Raw genomic sequence first — 23,169 nt, forward strand, 5'->3', positions numbered from 1 at the left:
AAACTTATATCCACCTACATTTACTATTTCCATGCCTATGACTAATTGATATTCAGACAGGCATAGTACATATATTCCACCCTCAGTTTCTAAATCTTTTTAACAAACAAGAAGCTCCTCTACTTTGTTTTCTAATCCCATGATATTCTGATAGAATATATTAACATTAGTTTTCACTGTGCTTGTATGTGAATTTTGTGATATACTAACTTTATGTTTCAGTGCACTGTTTTCACATCTCTAGTACCTTGTAGCATCTCTGCCTACTTTATTTATTTCTTTGTTTGTTCTAATGGTCCTTGGTGTTGGTGTACTGCATTGCTACACTAGCTGAAAAGTGGACTGTGAATTCTGACACAGACTACTGTAAATCATGTAGGCAATAAGTGCACAGTTGCATTTCGTTGTACTTTAATTTCACTGTTCACAACCCCTCAACAATACACAGTTATATGGCCAGTGCACTATTGTTTAACTTCCAATATGCCTCATCAATAGTTTGCAAGCAAAACTCCACATACTGCTACAGTAGTTAACTGTTGAACATCTATGAGCAGTAAAACAAAACCACAAAGTTCACAGTTCTTGAAGAATAATCAGGTACGTGTGGATCCCATACTGCCACTGTTTTTACTCATGGCCTAATTGTTTAACACTTGTTCCACAGTTAAATTTGAAGCGTTTTTGTTGTTCTAACCAACACAGGTTTCTCATCTGAAACTCGGCCATGGACTGACTGTCTTGTGACCAAAAATCAGCCCTTATATATCATTACAATAATTGGTACTGAAACTACACATTGTTTCAAGAAAATTTACAGAAATTACAGCTAACACTTAACTCTCTCAATTAATTGAATACAAAAGTACATCTTTTCAACAGTTTCTTCTACTATGAGGTTTAGACTGAACTATTTCTTTAAATCATGAAATTAACAAATATAGTCATGCAAACAGTACTTTTGACAAAACTGTTAGTTACTTTGGAATTAATGAACTGCTGGTTTCGCTAACGTGTTTTTGAATAGAGCTAAATAGTTACTTTAAGATTACTAGTACTTCACCTTCAAATTCTTTACAATTATTTCAGAATTTATACTTGTTTATACATTCACAATAGAATTTAATTTACGAACCAATCACAGATTTCACCCTATAACAAATGATACTATCTTGGAATAGTCAAAATAAATTGGAAAATCAATTACATTTATAAAACTAAGGACAAAATGAGATTTGGTGTTACATTCTTTAAAACTAAGGGCCAGCCTTTCTCTTTTATGGATATGCAGATTATATTCACGTATGTTAATGATATTTAATTCAAAGTGACAAAAAAGAATTTAAGGATGCAGATGGCAAAACAAGAGGGGGAATTAAAACTATTCCAGCTTGCTTTGTTACATCACCCTCATTGGATTGACCAGATAGATAACACTAACAGCTAACTGGACAGTTCAGTGACTACTAGTGGCGCCAGAAATTGGGTTTAAAATCTACACACACACAAAAGTATTAAAAATCTTATCAAAAACTACAGGAAATATGTTTTTCAAATTCTACCTTGTGTGAACTGGCCATACAAACATCTGTTAGTAGAGCAAGATTAGGCATTGAAAAAGATAAGTATGACTGTTCATAATGCTTATATTCTAATAACAACACATTACATGTAGCACACTTAAGAGAGTGAACATCCAAGAGCAAAGATGGTCTACTTGTCATACTCGTCTTATACAAACAAAAGAAGCATGGAGCCAGAGTACCAACATAACACCACTACTTAATGTGGCGACCATTTCAGTGTAAGAATAATATACTTGTTTTGCTCTCTGGCAAGCAGTGTAGTTAATACATCCACAGGCATTTCCATTGACTGCAAATACTTAACAATAAACTCATTTCTTTTAACACATTGTCTGATAAAATGTCCTTTAACACAAACATGTTTTAATCTAGAATGCAACACAGGATTTTGTGACAGTCTAATGGAACACTGGTTGTCATGGAAAATGATTACACAATTTTGGTGCATATTATTTAACAATTCACTTATTAGACACCTCAAGTAAAGTGCCTCTTTGGCTGCAGAATTCAAAGCTGCATATTCAGCTCCAGTAGTTGAGGCTGCTACATCCTTCAGTTTCTTGCTCTCCCATGAAATTATGTTTTTTCCCAAAAGAAAAACGCTTCCATATTGTGACAACCCTGTAGTTAAATCATCTACAAAATTTGAATCAACAAAACCAGTCATATTTAGACCCTTGAAATCTCCTTTGTCCAACACAATGCCATAATCAATAGTACCCTTGAGATAATTGAGATAATGAGGCACCCTTTTTGCTGCCTTCCAGTAAGCACTAGTAAACGTACAATTATACTGGCTTAAAACACTTGCTGCATAAGATATATCAGGTCTTGTGTTAGTGCTGATAGACAGAAAACAACCTATAAGTTCTTGATATGGCACTTGAACTTTATCACCCCGCATATCCCAAAGCTTTAATCCAGCATCCATTGGTGTTCTAACAGGAGCACAATCGACCATGTCAAACCATTTCAGCACATCTGCAGTATAACCCTTCTGGTTAAGTTTTAATCTACCTTCCTCCCAGTTTCTGGTTACACACATACCCAGACAGGACTTTGCTTCTCCTAGGTCTTTAACTTCAAATTTCTCAGATAATCCCTGATACAACTTGTCTTTCAACAGAGTGCTATTACACAAGACATAAAAATCATCTACATACAAAGCAATAATTGCAACATTTTTACTTGACCGTTTAATGAACACACAATCTTCATCGGTATTTGCAACATAACCTAGGTCTAAAAGCATACATTTTGCCTTTTCATTCCACTGTTTGGCCGATAGTTTCAAACTGTAAATGGCCTTAGTTAGTTTATAGACTTTACCTTCAATCCCTTTTAAAACAAAACCATCTGGTTCCTTCATGAGAATAGTTTCCTCCAAGTCCACATACAGAAAAGCAGTCTTAATATCAAAATGATAAATCTTAAGATCAAGATTTACAGATAAACTAAGGAGAGCTATAAGAGAACTACACCTCTCAACAGGTGAGAAAGTCTTACAATAATCAATACCAAATTTTTGTGTAAGCTCTTTAGCAACAAGTCTAGCACGGTGGAGTGCTGTACCATCCATATTCCTTTTCACCTTAAATACCCACTTGTTTCCTACAATACTTTTATTACTCTGTGGTGAATCCACAAGTTCCCAAACACCATTGTTCTTGAAAATTTAATTTCCTCTTTCTTGGCCTTTATCCAGTGTTATTTGTCACTCCTCAACATGGCATCCTTCAAGATCACAGGATCCTCTCCCAAACTAGAAAAATCACTAACAAAATAGGTGACTTGATCTGGGTACTCCTTGGGTTTGGGTACGCAGGTTGACCTTGCTGACTGATTGATCTTCTGAAGCATCAGGGTCCATCCAGTCTCTTCTGTGTCTGCCACAGACTGAGCATCTGTGACATAGTGTGGGTCTTGTTGATCCCTGTCACTTTCAGCACTGCTGACTTCCTCTTCTTCCTCTGTCTCTCACCAGTCTATAACCTTTGGTCATTTCATCATAACCTACAAAAACAAGTGCTTTAGCTTTGGCATCTCACTTTCTTCTGTTTTCAACTGATATATGGAGAAGAACTTGACAACTTAAATGGTTCAAGTAAGATACTTTTCCAGTCCATAATTCCTGTAGATTTCTCTGTGTGGAACATGGTTCTTTATGTAAACAACTGTACTGCATGCCTCTGCCCAATACTGCTTAGGCAGACCAGATTCAAATAGCATGCACCGTACCATTTCACAAATTGATCTGTTGATCCTCTTCATAACCCCATTCTGTTCTGGGCTATAGGGCACACTAATCTGATGCTATGTTCCATTCTCTCTAAGCAATAAATTAAAATTTGAGTTCAAATATTCACTGCCATTGTCAGATATAATTGGTTTTATCTTTGCACCAATTCTATTTTCTACCCAAGTTTTAAACTCATAGAAAAATTCAAATGTCTGATCTTTACTCTTCAGAAAGTAACAGAATGCCCTTCTGCAATAATCATCCACTAGTACATACACTAGTACCATGTGACATTTGCTCCATGTGGCCACATAAATCCATATGCACAAGGCCAAGCAACTGAGATGCACATTGCTGTCCAGGAGGATTAGTGTTTAACATCCCATCAACATCAAGGTCATTAGAGATGGAGCACAAGCTTAGATTAGGGAAGGACGGGGAAGGAAGCCGGCTGTGCCCTTTCAAAGGAACCATCCCAGCAGTTGCCTGGAGTAATTTAGGGAAATCACAGGAAATCTAAATCAGGATGGCAAGACATGGGTTTGAACCATCGTCCTCCCAAATGCGAGTCCAGTGTGCTAACCACTGCGCCACCTCGCTTGATCACTGCTGTCCAGTCTTAGGAAATGGGAATTTTGACATCTTACCTAGTACAGAGCCTCAACATTTCAACTTCATGACACCACTCTGTAAACATAGCTTAAGTCCAGTGTCAACTCTAACATGACTACATCTACGGTGCCATAAGTTTTCCAGATTACTAAAATTGTTAACAGCTAGAGCATGTTCATCTGACAACACAGGTTCAACATTTTTTAATTTATAAATACCATTTGACTCTGATCCAGAGCAAAGTATCTCACCACTTTTGAGCATCTTACATCCATCTTTGTCAAAAACAACATTTATGTCTTTCTCAACTACAGCAGAAACTGACAACAAATTAGTTGCAAAGCCAGTGACAACAATAACATTCTTTATTGAGGATATGTATGGTGAATTGATAATAACATCACCTTTCCGTTCGCTCACTATTTCAACATTATCAGCACACTTCACAATTTTTTGTTTGTTCTTTTCTGTTTCAAAATCTTTAAGCCATGCCTTTCTTGATGTCATGTGTGACAATGCTCCAGAATCAATACTTCTGTATGCATCCTCTTTGGTACCATGGAGGTAACAATATGAGGAGTTGTCATGACGTCACAAACTTGATGCAGACCCAAGTGAAGATCCGCCATGTTAGCTACCCCAAAACATTCGCTTCTGGTACTTTGATTCCGTGTAGTCGTGAAGTGTTTTGATTAAAAAAAAAAAGTTTCATATCAGCGCACACTCCGCTGCAGAGTGAAAATCTCATTCTGGAAACATCCCCCAGGCTGTGGCTAAGCCATGTCTCCGCAGTATCCTTTCTTTCAGGAGTGCTAGTTCTGCAAGGTTCACAGGAGAGCGTCTGTAAAGTTTGGAAGGAAGGAGACGAGATACTGGCAGAAGTAAAGCTGTGAGGACTGGGTGTGAGTCGTGCTTTGGTAGCTCAGATGGTAGAGCACTTGCCCGCGAAAGGCAAAGGTCCTGAGTTCGAGTCTCGGTCGGGATCACAGTTTTAATCTGCCAGGAAGTTTCAGTTTCAGGTTAGTTTCAACTATATTTTTGAGTGTAGTAGGCACTCACAATTTTCTTCAGTATTTTAAAATATATACATACTACACAAGCAACCAAATGGTGCATGGCAGAGGGTACCTTGTATCACTATAAATCATTTTATTTCTCGTTCCATTCGCAAATAGAGGGCAGAAAGGCTATCTATATGCCTCCATACGAGCCCTGATTTCTCATGCCTTCTAAATTTTCTCAATAGTGTTCTACAAAAAGAACATTGTCTTCCCTCCAGGGATTCTCACAAGAGTTTGCCAAACATCTTCATAACACTCACACATAGTTTGAAACTACTGGTAAACTATCTAGCAGCCCGCCTCTGATCCACTTCAATGTGTTGGTGTAAACCGACCTGCTGGGTATCTCAAACACTGGAGCAGTGCTCATGAATGGGTCTTACAAGTGTTCTACATGGTGGTCCAAGCAATCTTCACCTCATTACCTATCTTGCAAAACATATCCATCTTCAGAGAGGAAGGAACTAATGATCCTGAAAGCTAGAAATAGTTTGTTTTTTTTAAATTCAAGTGCTGTTTTTCACTCATGCTTCATACAAACCATTTCGTAATTTTACAATGCGTACTGTCGGCCTTACATATAACAGTAACATTACAATCCTGTTTAATATGAACCTTAGTGTTAACAAGCATATGCGTCCTTGAGTTGAAACATTATGCTTAATTATAAATAATTTTAGAAGGAGAGGCTAATAAAATAATTTTCTACTTTGTATTTTTTTAATATCTTAGGATTTTCAGTTTTCTGCCTGATGTGTAGCAGCAACATGTTACAGACTTTTGTATCAGAATGTAAAATTCCATTCTGAATTGTAGGCAGGAATGCATAGTCTACACAGACATTATTTTTACTTCCAGTATTTTGCTAGTTCATTTCACCGAACAGAGTAAAATTACCTCTATTATGAACAACAAATACTATTAGAGAGTAAATATGTTGACATGTAAGTGAAAGACTTCCAAGGACCCTGAAGAGACTTCTGTAAGAGGCTGAGCTATTGATTTTACACAATAATTTTACTCGCATGGATAGAAAGTTCTGTTAACTCACCGTATCAAATTTGTATAAAATCGCAAGATTTTCATAAATGCGTCCATCACCATCTCCAGTAATGGTACCAGTATGGCAAGTTTTTTCACAATTTGAGTACGATTATTCACTTATTTATTTATTTATTTATTTATTTCTTGTTCCGTAGATCCAGTTAGTGAGTCAATCACAAGGATATGGAACGTGTCAAATTGTACAGGTTTCAATTTAAACTTACAATAAATACAAGGGCAATTCAATGGCAAATTGTACATAGTTTAAGTAAGACGTACTATAAATACAGTAACAGATACAATGTCAGCTAGATAACATAACAACCATTTGACAGAAAAAGGAGTTTCAAATAAAGGTTAAAGATAAGAGCACAAAGTTAAATCAGATATTAGGCCTACAAGAGTAAATACATGTACAGCCAATCTGTTGTTACAATAAGTGTGCTAATGCCCAAATGCACAATAAAATCAATTGAACTACTTCTAGACACAATAAGTTTAGTGATGGTATACATTTTCTTTCAGGTATTCATCCACAGTATAAGTAGATTTCTCTGTCAGGTAATCTTTGAGAACTCGTTTAAATTTTGGCAGTTCTGTATGAACACATTTGATATGTAGTGGTAGAGCATTGAACAGCTTAATGCTGGAGTAGTAAACTCCTTTTTGTACCAGAGTGAGACATTTCATTTCTAAATGTAGATTGTTTTTGTTTCTGGTGTTATAACCATGGAATTTACTGTTGTCTTGGTAGATGGAATAATTTTTGCACACAAAGGTCAGCAAGGAAAAAATATACTGTGAGGCAGTTGTTAGGATACCTGTCTTCCAAAACAAGTGCCTGCAAGAGTGTCTTTGATGGACCCCACACATTATTCTGATTGCTTTTTTTTGGATGGTGAAAACTTTTTTTGCAAGTGGTTGGTTCCCCCAGAATATGATAGCATATGACATCAATGAGTGGAAGTAGCCAAAGTAGGCAACCTTAATAGTGTCAACTTCAGCCACTGAAGAAATTACCCGTAATGCAAATGTTGCCGAGCTAAGTTTTTTACATAGATGAAGAATGTGAACTGACCAATTACATTTACTGTCTATGTAAGCACCCAGGAATTTTGTGTCTTCAACTTTCTGTATTGGTTGATCTCTACATTTTATGTCAATTTCATCAGGATTACTTTGTGATGTATGGAACCTCATATAATGAGTTTTATTTGCATTGAGTGAGAGGCCATTTGAGGAGAACCAATTTAAGATGTCATTAAAAACAGTATTTGTAGTTTTTTCAAGATCATGATCAATCAAATCGTCAATTAGAATTGTGGTATCATCGGCAAACAGGGTAAATTTGCTGTTTGTCTCAGAACAAAGAGGAAGATCATTAATAAAGATGAGGAAAAGCAGTGGGCCCAAAACGGAGCCTTGAGGCACACCACACGTTATCGTGCCCCATTCAGACGAGGCAGGTTCTCCAGAAGAGCCATTTAGCATTACAGTCTGCTTCCGATCCTGTAGATATGATTGTAGCCACAAGCCAACAGTACCACCTAAACCATAGTATTCTGCTTTTTTTCAAAGAATTTGGTGGTTTACACAGTCAAAGGCTTTCGTAAGATCACAAAAAATACCCACTGGAGACATTTTTTTGTTAATGGCTTCCAAAACTTGGTTGCTGAAAGAGAATATTGCCTGTTCAGTACAAAGACCGGCACGAAAACCAAACTGATTTTTGCTTAAGATACTGTGGAAGTTGAGATGGTCTACAATCCTCCTGTGCATGAGTTTTTCTAGAATTTTCGAGAAGGTAATTAATAGGGATATTGGGCGATAGTTTGTAACAATGCTTTTATCCCCTTTTTTAAAGAGAGGAATCACTACAGCCAACTTAAGTCTGTCAGGGACAATCCCATCTTGTAGGGATGCATTATATATGTTGCATAAGACGGGACTAACAAATTTATAACAGTGTTTCAGTATTTTACTAGAAATATTGTCCACACCAGCAGAATTTTTATTTTTTAATGATCTAATTACTCTTATGACTTCACTTACAGTAACTGGAGATAAGAATAACTGTGGGATTCTGTTGCTAATAGCTTTCTGTAGGAGTGACAATGATTCTTCCATGGAACCATTACAGCCTGTCTTCTCTGCTGCTCTCAAAAAGTGGTTATTAAATATTTCTGCAACCAACTCAGGTTTCTTTATGATACTGTCCCCTGTTTTAATCTCTACCTGAGACATGTTCCCTGTTGACCTGCCAGTTTCCCTCTTTATTACATTCCATATAGTTTTAATTTTAGTTTCTGAGCTTTCAATTTTTGATTTTATGCACATACTTTTAGATTTATTTATAACCTTCTTGAGAATGCTACAGTAAAGTTTGTAGTGTTGTCGTTTCTTTGGATCATTACAAGTCCTGAGAGAACTGTATAACATCCTCTTTGTTCTACAAGATGTTATTATCCCTGAAGTGATCCAAGACTTCTTGGCATTGCCTATATGACTATTTCTAACTACTTTTTTGGGAAAGATGGGCTCAAATACAGACATGAATTCATTTAAAAATGAATTGTACTTTTTGTTTACATATGTTTCCCTATAAACTCGGCTCCAGTCTATCTCTTTTAGGCTATCATTGAATTTTTAAGGCCCTGTTCATTTATTATCCTAAAAGATTTCCAAGAATGCTCAGAACTGTTGCACACGCTGATGTAATTGAGCCTAAGCAATTGACCACCATGATCAGAAAGGCCAAGGATTGGATGTACAGTGATCTCATTGCATGTAGACTTATCTATAAATATATTATCTATCAGACTTTTACTGTTAACAGTAACCCTAATTGGGAAATCTACTATTGCCATCAGATTATAAGACTCCATTAAATGTACTAAATCAACTTTACTATTGCTCTCATTTAGGAAATCAACATTAAAGTCACAAGTAATTATCAAGTTCTTGGACTTTGAGTACAGTATGGATAATAAAGAATCTAAGTGCTTAAGAAATACATTCAAATTCCCTGAGGGAGATCTATACAGTGCTAACACTACAGCCGTGAAGTCATTTACAGTAATCTCAACACCACATACTTCAGTTTGTTGCTCTATACAATTGCTCTTTAAATCTAATGCATTGTAAGATATGTTGTTTTTTACATAAATTACCACTCCACCTTTTTCCATGATGGTTCTTGAGTAATGCGCTGCCTGACAGTAACCACTTAGCTGTAACCTTTCAATATCTTTCACATGATGTTCACTAAAACATAATACATCAGTATCTTTTATTCCTTGTGGTTCCTCTAACAGAACAGTAATGTCATTTACTTTATTACCAAGTCCTCCCAGATTTTGGTGAAAAATCGTCATTTCTTTGGAATTAGAGACAGATCTAAACTTTTGCCTAAAAAATTATCTGTAGCTACAGACACAGCACGTTCATTACTAACAATTTCCTGAAACATTTGAGTTTGAAACCGAGTCTGACTTGATGGTTGGAGCCATTCAAGTGCGATTGGTTCCAACTTTGGGGTACATTTGTGGACTTCTTCCAATATTTTTGTTTTTAAGAGGGTACCTAATGCTTTTTTTCCTGATCTGTTCAGGTGCATACCGTGTCTTGTAAATAATTCTCGTCCAAAACTGCTTACATCTACAACACAAGTATTTTTAAAATGCTCACACAACTTTGCTAACTTAGAGTTCGTTTGTGAGATAGCCTCATTTACACAGGACTGTGGAATTAAGTCATGTCTCTGTGGAATGTTCACAACAAATACCTTAGACTGATGAAGCGCCGATATTTTCTTCCTTAGCGACTGTATAGCATCATTCCCTTCGTTGCAGGCAACGTTGTTTGAGCCACCTATTAAGATCACACACTCGTTTTTTACTTTTTCAGGATCACACCCCGCTACAACTTCTTGAAGTTTAGCACCTGGCCTCACAATTCCACAAACATCGGCAGCATTAAAACTGCTTTTTACTATATCAGCCATGCCTCTACCAAGACTATCAGCGAAAATGTGAAAACGATTTGTTGATGTTTCACTCACAGCAGACTGGATCACAGATGCAACTAGATCAACACTGCATTACTGCTTAGAGTACATGATTTGTTCATGTTTCGCTGTATTAATGTCTTCTGAGATTTTGTCAGCTAACCTCACTTCACAGTTGTCACAAACTTATTTTAAACGATCTTTTCAGCACTTTAGAATGCAATCTTTGATGTTGGTGGGTGAGCCCCACACATTCCATGTGAATCGATTTTCCACACCACAGTCACACAAAACACTGAATTCCTTATTTTTAACGTTTTTCTCGCACTTATCACAAAGGATGCTTTCACTGGACGCCCACAACTGCCAACATTCTGCGGTACCAGTGGCGGTACTAACAACATACCAAAGAGTTTAAAAAAACAAAAGAGTTTACATATTTTCTTGACAATACAAGAATCTTCACTAAAATAAATCATTATTTTCTAAATGAGTCAAGAAATAAATTTAATAATTAGCATCAGATTGCACAATTAATCATATGAATTTCAAATATTTTTAAAATAAGATCAATTTTAACTGTTCATGCATAGTACTAACAAATTAATTTCTTTCTAAATATTTTAGTCTGAAACATAACACATTATATACAAAATCATATGAAATTCATTTAATTAAACAACTGAGATAATGTTCACCGATACAAGAATCAATAGTATAAATGATATCAGTTATTTCTATAAAAAAAAAAAGTAATGTTAGAGGAGAGTGTCCCATTACACCACCCATTCCATCTCCCTCAACTCACCTAAAACAGGGTACAATGCAGCATACAAAATCCGTCTGCACAACACCTCACTTTCCTTTCTTGTGTACTGACAGGAACGGGTTCCTTCACTTCTGGCACATCTTTACTCCCATTCCTTGTGTAGTGCCTTCTCTCTATTTAAAACCAATAAAACAATCCTGTTTTATTGCTCACACATCTGCATTTTCAGTTAATTAGTTTCTTGCTGGATGGTACTATTATCTACTGCTCATTATGGCCATGTTAGCACATCATATTTCAGAATGTTGCACTGCATACACAGAACAAGAGATGTGTTAAGCTTGAAGAAAGGAAGAAGATAGCCCCAAAAGACAGAATCCCTTACCATCGTCCACCCCTAGTTATTCCAACTTCAGCTAAACTTGTTTGTTGTGACGCCAGAATGGACTAGTCACAAGTGCACCATGACTGACCCCCAAAATTGTCCAAATCAAATATTTGTTTTAAGAGTGGAGAGTAAGAACAATAACACATGAAAGAAAGAAAAGAAAATAGTAAATAGTCCATTACCATTGACACAAGTCGTTCTGTCTATTGTCATTGTTTTGCAAGAGCTATTATAATGCTTTGAGTCAAGAAATTCAAGTACTAACTTTCTTGTGTGCTTGCAGACCAATATTTCCTCTTACAACTTTCCTGTAAACCCTCCCAAGACTTCAAATCTTCAGAATCAGAATTACTCCATACAGCTGCATCATTGACTAAATAACTAAGCATAACATGTATCTTTCTGGAGTCCTCCCATCTTTTTAGTAATGGTCTAGAGAACATCTTTAAAAATGGATAGGATGCACCTCCCCATCCAGTTTGACCTTTGGAAAAAGTTCAGAAAAATGTATTCCATTTCTCATTTGGATATCGTAAAAAATCTCAAGTGATGCACCAACATTATTATCAGTCTCATTAGTTCTAAATCCTATTTTTACACTTCCTAAAGCATCCCACAATTTCTGCATTTCTTGTCTGTGGTCTACCATATCTCCCAAAGAAATAATTATAGTACTAGTAGATACAGCTAAATCATGTACTTGTTGTCGTACAAACTCTTGTCGTCTCTATTCCAGACTAATCAAGGTTTGTTGAGGACTCAAAATATCTGTCAATGATTTCCCCTACTGTAACATTTCAAACCACTCCTGTGTGCCTGAGATTTGGTTGTCTAAGATTTGTACTTCATTATTTACTTCTTTCAAATGATAATGTACTTCATTTCTCACTAAATCACACTGTGCATTAAAGTCCATTTGTACTTCAGTAGGCAAAGCATTTAATTTCTTCCCCACAGTAGTAATTTTATTGTCCTGTACATTAACCCCTCTTTAAATGATTCTACCTGTGATTTAATGACTGCAAACTCAGTAGTGGTAGCCTCTAACTGATTGTTACTTTCTTATAACTTTTTAAAAGTAGCATTAATTTGAGTCATAATGGTAGTTTTCAATTTTGGATTAAGCTCTTCTAATTTTCTTCAAGGTTATCTTTGAATACCTTACTACTTATGTCTTGTGCTTCAGTAGTTTCATCTAGTTTTTTTTCCAGTACCTAAATTCAATTATGCTTTAATCATTCTCATGTACTTTAACAGCTGTATATACATTAGAGTTCAGTTCAGCTTTAAGGGTTTCCTGGGAGTTTCTTAACATTTTTCTAGTACACATAGGGCTACACTAATAATTAAAGTGCCTTCTAATTAGTTAAACTAGGTGTTCACCAAGTTTCTTAACTTGCAGATGTTGCTAACTAATTCCACAAGCACTTATACACACAACAATACAACAACAAAAAAGTGTCAAACTGACAAAATCACAGCTCACCTGAAGCTTAGAATGGTGAACTTGGGCTGCTGCCATCAACTGCACATGTGAAGCTGGTGCACTGTGCTGAGAAGCTATGGCAGGCACTTGGTACTCTGATGGTGGCCCGCTGAAGTGACTTGTTGCAAAGACATGTGCCAGAATTGTCTCCTTTTCATAATGTTGTTGATATAGAAGCATAGGTAATTAGGGAAAAGATAGATAGTGCCTATAGGAAATTAAACATTGGGAGGGAAAAAAAGCAACTGTATGAACATAAAGAGCTCAGATTGACAACCAGCACTAAGCAATGAAGGGAGAGCTGAATGTTCAAAGGAGTATGTGGAGGAATTGGACAACAGCAGTGAACTTGAAGGCAAGGGAAAAGGAAGAGAAGAGGCTGTAGATGATCAGATAGGAGATATGATGCTACTGATATCCTTGGGGAAGCCAGTCAGGGTAAAACTATTCCACTAGGAGTGCAAGATGAATGAGGCAGGCAAAATACCCTGAAGTTTCAAGAAGAAGGTAATAAGTCAAATTACAAAAAAACCAGGTGCTGACACTTGTGAATCTAACAGAATTATCAGTTTATTGAGTAATGGTTGCAAAATACTAACATCAATTACTTACATAAGAATAGAGGGGAGATCAGTTCAGATTCTGGAGAAATGTATGGACATTTGAGGCAACACTGGCACTACAGCTTATGCTAGAAGATTTTTTTAAGGTGGGAGAAAGCTTTTGACAGTGTCGACTGGAGTATACATTTGAAATTCTGGAGGTGTCAGCAGTGAAATGCAGGAAGTAAAAGCCTATTTATAACTTGTACAGACATGTGATGGCAGCTATAAGAGTCAAGGGAGCATGAAAGGGAAGCTCTGGTTGGAAGAGAGGGAGCCTGAGTCTCAGCCTATCCCCAGCGTTATTCAGTCTGTACATTGACCAAGCAGTAAATCAAATCAAAGGAAAATTTGGAACAGGAACTGAAGTTCAGAAGAGGAAATAAACACTTGTAGTTTTACAGTTTACATTCTGATTTTGTACAAAATCAGAATCAAAAAAGCTGGGAACAGTAGTCTAACAGAACAGGTGATGTTTTGAAAAGATATTATAAGGTGAACATTAACAAAAGCAAAGCAAGGCAAATTGAATTTTCTCAAATGAAATTAGGTAATACTGAAGGAATTAGATTATGAAACAAGACACTGAAAATAGTTTTTTTTTATTTTGGCAGCAAAATAACCGTTGTTGGCCAAAGTAGAGAGGATCTAAAATGTAATCCAGTAATGGCAAAAAAAAGTGTTTCTGAAGTAGAAATATTTAATACTGAATATAGATCCAAGTTTTCAGAAGTCTGTTATGATCATATTTGTCTGGAATGAGCCTTGAATGGAAGTGAAATGTGGATGATAAACAGTTTGGACAAGAAGCAAATAGAGGTGCTAGAGAAAAATCATGATGATTGGATGGGTAGATCATGTAACCAATGAAGAGGTACTGAATAGAACTGGCATGAAATGAAAGTTGTGGCACAATCAGATAATCAGAAAGAGAGACTAAGAGTTGAATACAGAAAGCAGATGCAGAAGAATGTAAGTTGCAGTAGCTACTCTCAGATGAAGAGGCTTGCACAATGAGCAGAACTGCATCAAACCAGTCTTCAAACTGAAAGCAACAACAACGACTTAATGAATGGATTTGGAAGTTCACTAGACATAGATTGAGTACTAGCTCATTGTTAGTCCCAACCACATAACGTATCGGGTGCATGTTGCTCTCACAATGAGTGTGAACTGTGTCTTTGTATATCAAGCCTGTTAATAGCTACGTGTAAGATAAAAAATCATATTATTATTAGATTTCAAACATTGGCATACAAAATTGGAAAATTAGTGGACAAACAAAGATACATCACACAAAGAAGCAGGTCCATTTAATTGAGTTGCATAACTAGAAAATAGCCTAAATACATTATAAGGAAAAAAAACTATAACCACAAAGGAATTATCTGGAAATCAGTAGATGTGATGTACATGTACAAACAAACAAACGATTACAATTTCAGAAAAACTGTGTGATGTAAAGAGTAAGAGCTTCACAAACTGAGCAAGTCAATAACAAGTCGGTCCAACTACAGCCATTATGCAAGTAGATACTCAGCTTAACATTGATTGATAGTTGCTGGAAATCCTCCTGATGGATATCATGCCAAATTCTGTCCAATTAGTGTTCTCACATGGGGAGAGATCGGGTGACCTTGCTGGCCAATTTATGCTTTGACAAGCATGATGAAAAGCAGTATAAACTCTTCCTATGTTTGGACAGGCATTATCTTACTGAAATTTAAGCCCAGGATGGCTTGCCATGAAGGGCATCAAAATGGTGCATAGAATGTCATTGATGTAACACTGTACTGTAAGGGTGCCGTGGGTGATAACCAAAGGGGACCTGCTACAAAATGAAATGGCACCCCAGACCATCATTCCTGGTTGTTAAGACATGTGATGCATGAGTCAGGTTACTGGTTGCTGTCCCACTACTGTATGCGGTATGTCCAGACACAACTTCGCTGGTCATTGGGGCTTAATTCAAAGCATGAGTCATTGCTGAAGACAATTCTACTCCCGTCAGTGAGATTCCAGGCCAAAGTTATGTCTGGAGATATCCTGGACAGTTGTGGGATAACAAACTGCCTGTCACCTGCTATACAGTCTGACAACCATGAGTGATGGTCTAAGTTGCCATTTTTTTAAATTTAATTTTATTTATTTTTTTAATTTGTCCATGGATCATTTCTTATAATGATATTGGACACTTCAGTTTTACATAAATCTTGCATAAACATAGCTAGTTAAAAAAAAGGTAGTACATACACATATATTTTATAGAATATTCACAGAAAATGTCATTAAAGTACATTACAAAAAATGTATACATATACACTATTTAATTATTATTTCAAGATATTCTTTTATACTGTAGGGGCAGCTATTGATCAGATGTCTTTTTAATTTTCTTATATATATATATATATATATATATATATATATGTAAACAAAAGCACTGGCAGGTCGATAGAAACACAAACATACACACAAAATTCTAGCTTTCGCAACCAACGGTTGCTTCGTCAGGAAAGAGGGAAGGAGAGGGAGAGATGAAAGGATGTGGGTTTTAAGGGAGAGGGTAAGGAGTCATTCCAATCCCGGGAGCGAAAAGGCTTACCTTAGGGGGAAAAAAGGACGGGTATACACTCGCACACAAACACATATCCATCCACACATGTACAGACACAAGCAGACATATTCAAAGACAAAGAGTTTGGGCAGAGATGTCAGTCAAGGCGGAAGTGCAGAGGCAAAGATGTTGTTGAATGACAGGTGAGGTATGAGTGGCGGCAACTTGAAATTAGCAGAGATTGAGGCCTGGTGGGTAACGGGAAGAGATGATATATTGAAGAGCAAGTTCCCATCTCCGGAGTTCGGATAGGTTGGTGTTAGTGGGAAGTATCCAGATAACCTGGACGGTGTAACACTGTGCCAAGATGTGCTGGCCATGCACCAAGGCATGTTTAGCCACAGGGTGATCCTCATTACCAACAAACACTGTCTGCCTGTGTCCATTCATGCGAATGGACAGTTTGTTGCTGGTCATTCCCACATAGAATGCATCACAGTGTAGGCAGGTCAGTTGGTAAATCACGTGGGTGCTTTCACACGTGGCTCTGCCTTTGATCGTGTACACCTTCCGGGTTACAGGACTGGAGTAGGTGGTGGTGGGAGGGTGCATGGGACAGGTTTTACACCGGGGGCAGTTACAAGGGTAGGAGCCAGAGGGTATGGAAAGTGGTTTGGGGATTTCATAGGGATAAACTAAGAGGTTACGAAGGTTAGGTGGACGGCGGAAAGACACTCTTGGTGGAGTGGGGAGGATTTCATGAAGGATGGATCTCATTTCAGGGCAGGATTTGAGGAAGTCGTATCCCTGCTGGAGAGCCACATTCAGAGTCTGATCCAGTCCCGGAAAGTATCCTGTCACAAGTGGGGCACTTTTGTGGTTCTTCTGTGGGAGGTTCTTGGTTTGAGGGGATGAGGAAGTGGCTCTGGTTATTTGCTTCGGTACGAGATCAGGAAGGTAGTTGCGGGATGCGAAAGCTGTTGTCATGGATTCCGGACTGGAGCAGATTCATTTGCCACGAAGACCTAGGCTGTAGGGAATGGACCGTTTGATGTGGAATGGGTGGCAGCTGTCATAATGGAGGTACTGTTGCTTGTTGGTGGGTTTGATGTGGACGGATGTGTGAAGCTGGCCATTGGACAGATGGAGGTCAACGTCAAGGAAAGTGGCGTGGGATTTGGAGTAGGACCAGGTGAATCTGATGGAACCAAAGGAGTTGGGGTTGGAGAGGAAATTCTGGAGTTCTTCCTCACTGTGAGTCCAGATCATGAAGATGTCATCAATAAATCTGTACCAAACTTTCGGTTGGCAGGCCTGGGTAACCAAGAAGGCTTCCTCTAAGCGACCCATGGTTGACATACGAGGGGGCCATCCTGGTACCCACAGCTGTTCCCTTTAATTGTTGGTATGTCTGGCCTTCAAAAGTGAAGAAGTTGTGGGTCAGGATGAAGCTGGCTAAGGTAATGAGGAAAGAGGTTTTAGGTAGGGTGGCAGGTGATAGGTGTGAAAGGAAGTGCTCCATCACAGCTTCCTTATACACAAATATTCCACACATCCAGGGCCTCGCTGTATGTAATGGCCTAATGTTTTACAGAATGATTCCCATCGTTTATCTACGTTTTCTGTTAAGCATATTTCACTAAAGTCTTCGCTTTCCAATAGCCTTTGTAGCCAATCTATGTTTGTTTGCTTTGTTTGTCTAAACTCTTTAAATATTTTTTTCTGGCTTCCCTATGTTGCCTACTAATTCAACTACTACCCCATAGTGGTCTACAATAGTTGTGTTTATGACCTGTACTGTCTGCCTGCTCTGTTGCACATTAGTCATCACGTGATCTATTAATGTTTCTGTATTTTTGCAGCATATTGTGGGACTGTCTACTGCTAAATAAAGTCCATAAGTTTCAATCAGATCTTGAAAACTCCTTGTATAACAAGTGTCTTTTAGTGTGTTAATATTTAGGTCACCAGCTACAATTACATAGGAGAATTTCCTGCTAGCCTTATCCAACAGTACTTCTAACTCTTTTAGAAATTCATTTATCTGGCTGTTTGGTGATCTGTAGATACCTATTATCACACATTTCTCCCCATAATATGTTGTCTGTATTGCTGCAGCTTCAAACAGCATTTCTGTACAGTTGTTTACTGACCATGGAATAGTACCCTCTATTTTACTGTGTACATAGACTGCAACCCCTCCACCCTTGTGTTCAGATCTACAGAAATTTGCAACTCTATTATAGTCCTGTGTGTTGTAAACATTAATTTCATTTCCTTTCATCCCATGGTCTGACATAATAAATGTATGTGGTAACTCCACAGCTACTAGTACTTCTATCTGTTCTAATTTACTGGATGCATACTGTACATTCTACTGCAAGATTCTTATATCATTAATATTCGTGTTGATCTTTTGATTTTCTATGGCACCTTTCTATTTACCTGCTGGTACAAAAAACCCTGGTCCTTGAGATGCTTTTGCTTCTTTGTTCTCTCTCCTCTCCCGTATCTCGCCTGTGGGATGTCTGACACAGCTTCTTCTTCTGTAGGTGACAGCACAGCTTCTTGTGCTGGTGTTGACACCGCTCCTTCTGCTGGTGTGGTCACTGCTTTTTTTCTGCTGGTGGTGACACTGCTTTTCCCTCCTTTTCAGGGCAGAGTGTAGTTTCCTCTTCTGTTCTTTCATCTTGTGGTTGTTTTGAGTCTGGTACTGGATATTGTATTGTATCTTCTATTACTTCACTCATTGACATTGGTATGGTTCTACGTACCTGTTCTTGTGTCCTGCTAATTTTTTCTAATATTTCTTTGCACAGAACTTGTTTACCATAGTTGTTTCTGTGGTGTCACCGCCAGACACCACACTTGCTAGGTGGTAGCCCTTAAATCGGCCGCAGTCCGTTAGTATACATCGGATTCGCGTGTCGCCACTATCAGTGATTGCAGACCGAGCGCAGCTACACGGCAGGTCTAGAGAGACTTCCTAGCACTCGCCCCAGTTGTACAGCTGACTTTGCTAGCGATGGTTCACTGACGAAATACGCTCTCATTTGCCGAGACGATAGTTAGCATACCTTCAGCTACGTTATTTGCTATGTCCTAGCAAGACGCCATTATCAGTTATTATTGATATTGTAAATCATGTACCGTAAAGACCGACATTCGTCATTAATGGATTAAAGTTAAGTATTCCACCAGCTACGTCCGTTTTTCTAAATTCTAATTTCCTTGTCCTGTTCCGGACCTCACGCCAACCTGCGTGAGCTAAAACGCGTGACTTTCGGCCTCCTCTAGTAACACGGTGTTGGCTCTCCTGCCAACCACAACAGTTTCTGTGCAGGCCATGCTTTGTGAAATGTTCTCTCACTGATCTTGTTGCTTCAGTAAATGTAACATTAGAGAAAAAGCTGCATACCTTCCTGAATTTTCTGTTTGTGTTGACAATTTCTCTGTTTACACATGAAGCTTCTCTCAGATCATGTCTGTGTGGAATGCTTACGACGTATACATCGGAATCTATAAGTTTTCTAACGATTTTCTTGGAGCTCTGGTTGCATTTACACTTTCGTTCTTATAAACATCGTTTCCTCCTCCAATAATAACACATTTGGAACCATATGTCACTATTGATTCACAGTCTTTTAGAACTTCATTTAGAGGGGCACCCGGACAGGCAAAACCAGTTACTTTTAGTTTATTTTGCATAGTGGCCATAATTCCTACTAAGCATTTTCCATCGCTAGTTAAAAATGTGTTAACATCACCTTTCTTATTTTTCTTACTTGGCACAAGATTTCGCAAATGTTTAATATTTTCTTGCTTCTTCCAGGTACTTCTTGGAGATGTGAAATCTTTTTTCTTATTTCCCTGGTTGACTGTATCTTCATTTTTATCTAGCAGATCATATTTGTTCATTGTTTTTAATTTGAAACGTTTTTCATTTTGTTTCACACGCCAGCTTTTTGTAGGCCTAATAGAGGGCTCATTTTCCACTTTTTGTTCTTGTTTGAGTTCATTTATTACTGTTTCCAGATTACTTATATATTGTTTTGCACACAATAAGCCGTGTTATAATGTAGAAACTACATTTCCTTTGTGTACACTACCATGTTTTTGTAAATACACCATTCGCAAACAGCAGTTAATTACACCACAGGCGCATTTCGTGTTTTCTTCGTCGAAATGTGAGATACACTTTGAATGAATCCATTTTTGGCACACTGAACATAGTCTAATACCATTTAAAAGTCTTTCACTAAAAACAATGCACTTTATATTCGCAATATAGGTGTTTTGCACAGAACCACTTACTAAAACTTCTGTACGAGCCGCCATCTTTCGGAAGCATCTTTCTTTAATAGCAGAACTACTTTGTCACCTACAGCACAGTGGTACTGCAATAACATTTCATGACCTGTTTTGTCGACCTTCATGGCAAGCCATCTTAGGCTCACATTCCAGTGAGGTCATGCCTGCCTACACATGGTGAGAGTTTCTACTGCTTTCCTTAATGCTTGCCAAACCCCACCTTGGTCAACAAAGTTGCCAGATCTCTCTCTCCAGCTGAGAATGTTGGGAGCATTATGGATAGGGCCCTCCAACCATCTCAAGATTTTGATGATCTAATGCACCATTTGGACAGAATTAGGCATGATATCCTTCAGGAGGACATCCAACTACTCTGTCAACCAATGACAAGCTGAATTACTGCTTGCATAAGGGCCAGAAGTGGACCAATGCACTATTGAGTTGCTCAAATTGTGAAGCTCTTTCACTTTGATAAATCATCCAATACTTCTGAATTATAATCATTTGTTTGTACCTTTACACACGTCTACCAATTCCCATCCCATTTGAATACTTTTATTTGTGTGTGTGTGTGTGTGTGTGTGTGTGTGTGTGTGTGTGTGTGTTTATTTGTTTCTAATATGTACTACTTAACAAGAATGATTTCTGATTTCTGTATATGTGAAGATTCCCGGAGGCAACAAAAATGCCAAGAAATTCCAATTTTCCATATTGAGTAATAAAAAACTAACAAGTTTAGAAATAGAAATTTTTGGAGTCAGAAAAATCAGGTCTAAGAAACTGTGGTACTGAATTTTGGAAATAATCATTATTTAAGATTGGAACTGCAGAAGTTTTGAAAATTTGTTCTCCACGTCATTTACATGTATAGTAAATCATCCAAAGAAAATATGTTCATAATAATTGAATGTGTCACTATCATCAGTAGTCTGAAAACTCTCCAGTGAATAATAAATTTCAATTAAATAAAGCTTGAATAAAAAATTAGCCATTTTATGTGACTATTGTACATTTGTTCTTAACAAAAGAAGACAAAATAAAAAAAAATGTTGACGTATGGAGTGCTGTAAGAACAGGTAGGAGAGTCCCACACTTCTCCGTTAAATAACAAGACTAGCCACCTGATACTCTGCCACTCTCTCTGCACTGTTATCTTGCACACTTAAGATGTCAGCATTCTATTTTGGTGCACTTCATTATAATCCAAGATAAACCAAAATCTAACTTTAATTTTATGTGTTGTCTTACTTGGATTTTAGTCAACTTGTGTATCATCCAAATTTATTATCAATATTATGAAAAGGGTATTTGCTTCTCACCACACAGTGGAGATGCCCGACAAGGCCTTTGTCAAAAATAGAACACACACACACACACACACACACACACACACACACACACACACACACACACAAATGCAAACACAACTCATTCACACATGAGTTGCATTTGTATGAGTAGGTGCATCTGTGCGTATTGTCAAAGGCCTAGCTGGCTAAAAGTTCACTTTCTGACAGTCGTTTTGTTGTGCCTGTCTCTGACAGTATCTCTGCTATATAGTCATTAGTAACTATTCTTTTCATAATATTTTACATTCCATCCTGAATTTTCCATTGTTTAAATTTATTATCACATTTTCATTGAGATTGTGTATGCATAACACATTTCTACATCCTCCTTTTCAGAATGTGATGAGTATAAAAGGCCTTTGGAAGAGGCAGCTAAAATTCGTTTTCCAATAGTTCATCAGTTCATTGTTGGAGGTAAGAAAGCTGCTGTTGGAGAGTTTCCTCACATGGTAAATATGCCAGTAGTTAATTGTTGCATTGTATTTTAAATTAACTTTTCTTGCAAAATTGCAAAGGCACAGATTGTCTGAGCAGTACTTAATTTTAGGAGGCAGAATTCCTGTGTATTTAAAAGTGTAAACACTAATCATGACTTCCAGAACAATGAGTTCCTTCCACAGGTGAAAAAACAGGATAGGCTGGGGAGCAAGCTAGGATTATGTGCCAATTGGCAGTAATGAAATTGTGCTACTCTGTACAAGTATCAGCTACCCATTGTATCTTCTCTGTAATTTTATAACTTTCTCGAGCAAACTTTACTTTTGATTAAATTTACTTTGCCAGCCGCAGTGGCCGAGCAGTTCTAGGCGCTTCAGTCCGGAACCATGTGGCTGCTATGCTTGCATGTTGGAATCCTGCCTCGGGCATGGGTGTGTGTGGTGTCCTTAGTTTAGTTAGGTTTAAGTAGTTCTAAGTCTAGGGGACTGATGACGTCAGATGTTAAGTCCCATAGTGCTTGGATCCATTTGAACCATTTGAAATTTGCTTTATTGTTATGTTTATGCAGGAAATAGGAAAACATTCACTATGAATAAGTATGACACAGAATATGTTCCATATCTGCAGTCAACTCTAGTATTCAACACTGTAATAAGTGAAAATCATAAATTATTACTACACAGAGCCATCACCAGAATTTTGAAGTGAATGATTTTATTAA

The 23,169-nt window shown here is 37.5% G+C and overlaps 1 protein-coding gene across 1 annotated transcript in view; it reads left to right on the plus strand.

Moving 5' to 3' along the window:
• LOC124775134 (serine protease snake-like) overlaps nt 1-23,169 on the plus strand; it is a 284,183-nt gene that overhangs the window by 169,032 nt on the left and 91,982 nt on the right. Inside the window, exon 6 of the mRNA XM_047249974.1 lies at nt 22,347-22,459. Coding sequence (XP_047105930.1) covers nt 22,347-22,459 — 113 coding nt within the window. The remainder of the gene's footprint in view (nt 1-22,346; nt 22,460-23,169) is intronic.

This window comes from Schistocerca piceifrons, chromosome 2 (genome assembly GCF_021461385.2).
Source record: "Schistocerca piceifrons isolate TAMUIC-IGC-003096 chromosome 2, iqSchPice1.1, whole genome shotgun sequence".
Classification (NCBI taxonomy): Eukaryota; Metazoa; Arthropoda; class Insecta; order Orthoptera; family Acrididae; genus Schistocerca; species Schistocerca piceifrons.